Source organism: Zea mays, chromosome 7, assembly GCF_902167145.1.
Source record: "Zea mays cultivar B73 chromosome 7, Zm-B73-REFERENCE-NAM-5.0, whole genome shotgun sequence".
Lineage (NCBI taxonomy): Eukaryota > Viridiplantae > Streptophyta > Magnoliopsida > Poales > Poaceae > Zea > Zea mays.
This window is the reverse complement of record NC_050102.1, coordinates 132,221,900-132,224,528: the sequence shown is the minus strand read 5'-3', so window position 1 is coordinate 132,224,528 and position 2,629 is coordinate 132,221,900. Positions and strand designations below refer to the sequence as shown.

General features: G+C 58.1%; 1 protein-coding gene across 1 annotated transcript; it reads right to left on the bottom strand.

Moving 5' to 3' along the window:
* Positions 1–594: 594 nt before the first annotated feature.
* LOC100284865 (gibberellin receptor GID1L2) lies at positions 595–2,221 on the bottom strand. Its single transcript, NM_001157760.2, has one exon. The coding sequence runs from the start codon at positions 2,064–2,066 to the stop codon at positions 927–929; it is 1,140 nt and encodes a 379-aa protein (NP_001151232.2). The 5' UTR covers positions 2,067–2,221; the 3' UTR covers positions 595–926.
* Positions 2,222–2,629: the final 408 nt, after the last annotated feature.

The following is a 2,629-nucleotide window of genomic DNA, read 5'->3' as shown; positions in this document are numbered from 1 at the left end:
GGTACCCGTTAACCCGATGGGTACGGGTTCGGGCAAAATCTCAAACCCGTCATGGGTACGGGTTTTTTAATGGGCATATATATTTTTCACGGGTACGGGTTTGGGACGGCAAAACCCAGCGGGTTTGTACCCGTTGCCATCTCTAATCGCGCCACCACCACTCCGGCGCCACTAGTTCGTCGCCGGCTGGTACCCGCGTCCAGCCGAAGATATCACGGCAAGAAAGGGAGTCCTGCAGTGGATGTGTACGCCAGGGCCTTCGTTCTCGACGCCCTCTACCCCTATCCCGAGCGTGCTGCCGCTACCACAGTTCCTCAACAGCAGCGAAGCCGAGACCGTCGTAGCTTTGCCGTCTTCCGCTACCACAAGCATTGGGCAGCTACCAGAGTACAGCCCGTCGCAGCCTTTGCACCTAAAAATCGAAAGCAGCGAGATCGCGTTCATAATCCGAGCTAATACACAACCGTCTGATGAAGTTTGTCTTGTTTCAAAAGGAAAAGGTGTCAATCATCAACAAGCTGAAGTCTGAACACAGAACAGCCGACGCAGTTCATTTTTGCGTCGTGGCTCGTGAGTCTTCTGGTACGAGGATTTCTGGAACTGAAAACAAGTCCTATATTTGTGTAGTGCTTTTATTCTCAGCCACAGTTTCAGGCTGCACTGCTGCAGGCAGCTTTCCTCACGATGTCAGATGTGTGGTCAACTACATCCCCAGCCAGATTCATTCACCGAGCTCGTCATCAACCAAATCATCACCACCTCTCGAGAACCCTATCAAGATCCAAACACAAAAAAACAAAAACAACATGCTACGGTGCTAGCAATAATAGTCTCTATTAATCAATCACGTATTCACGTGCCTCGATCAGCAAGCAATCCTCACGATTGCACCTAAACTGTACGCCCTCGCCGTGATGGCTACCTACCTACTCCCGGCTCAGGAATCCGGTGACGAAGGCCAGCTCCTTGACGGAATTGGGGTCCTTGGGCCTATCCAAGAAGTAGACGTGCCGCTCGCCGGGCGTCTCGTACTGCTCCGTCTCCCCGTCCCACCCGCTGTCGCGGAGCGCCGCCACGTACGCCAGCCCGCGCGGCCGGAAGTCGTCCAGGCCCGACGACGTCACCGCCACGCGCGAGCACGCCAGCTTCCGCCACTCGGACGCCGGCATCGACAGCGGGTCCACCAGCGGGTCGTCGATGCTGTACCGCCCGCCGCAGATGAACGACCACGTCGCCTCGTACTGGCGCCGCCTGGCCGGGTCCGTCGTCTCCCCGGCCACCGGCTTCTTCCCCCAGAAGTAGGGGTCCAGGAGCAGGAGGCCCGCGATGGCCGCGCCGCCGTCCAGCCCGCCCCCCGTGCCCGCGCGCATGGCCATGTCGTGCGCGATGTTGGCGCCGGCGCTGTCCCCGGCGACGAACAGCCGGGACAGGTTGCCCCGGTCCCGCAGCCACGGCTCCGGCCCGGACCCGGCGTTCCTGGCCACCCAGTTGAGCGCCTGCCACGAGTCGTCGTACGCCGTCGGCAGCCGGTGCTCCGGCGCCAGGCGGTACTCCACGGACACCGCCACCACGCGCGCCTTCGCCGCCACGCCGTTCAGGTAGGCGTGGTACAGCGGCGTGAACGCCGACTCGATGACGAACGCGCCGCCGTGGTAGAACACCAGCACCGGGTGCCGCTTGCCGAGGCCCTTGCTTTGCGTCCCGCGGGGCGCCGGGGGCAGGTACATCCGTGCCGCGAGCCCGGTCCCGCTGTCGATCACGACGTCCTTGGAGGTCACCCCTGTGGCCTCATCCACGCCGGCCGAGCACCGGGCGGTGCCGTCCAGCCGGTTCACGCGGCCGCTCTTGTACATGATGAGGTACGGTGAGAAGTCGAACGCCACGATGCTGTCGTCGGGATTCGAGGCGTTCCCCGCCCCCGGCGGCGAGGCGGGGGGCAGCGGCCTCCTGTGGTGGCGCGGGATCAAGAAGACGCAGAGCAGGATGGCGGCGAGCAGGAGGAGCAGGGCGAGTAGAAGCAGCGCGAGCTTGGCGAGCTGTCGCCTCGTCCTCGTCTTGGCAACCATGATCCCACCAGCTCAAAGACTAACCACCCTGACAGGGATTGGAAGAGTAGGCTTGGCTCTGCTTGGTAGGAGAAAACAAGTGAGATTTGACAACCCGCAACCCCGGCAGACGATTGAACAAACAACTACTGCTTGTCTGTGGTCTCTCATCTTCTGCTGCTACGAACTGTAGAATACAAAATCCTGCGGAGTGATGGTGACGGGAGCAGGAATGTGACGAGACTTTTCTTCGGTGGTCCTCGTCCTCGTGGATCACCGATCACCCGCGCACCACAAGGTGAAGGGACGGGAAAGAACACTATGCAGAAGCTGTTTGGTTTATTGCCTCCATAATTTACCACGTCTTAGATAAATTTAACCAAATTAGGTATACATATGATTGAGAGCCACATGTATAACAAAAAGATTTATCCTACTACGTAGGGCTCACTCATTAATGACTTGTAAAAACGCGAAAGATTTTTTTAATCCGGAAAACTGTGACGCATAATTTGAATGACTAATCTTAGATACCTTAGACAAGTATGTCATAAAAATGTGTGGCAATTTTGAACAACTTATCT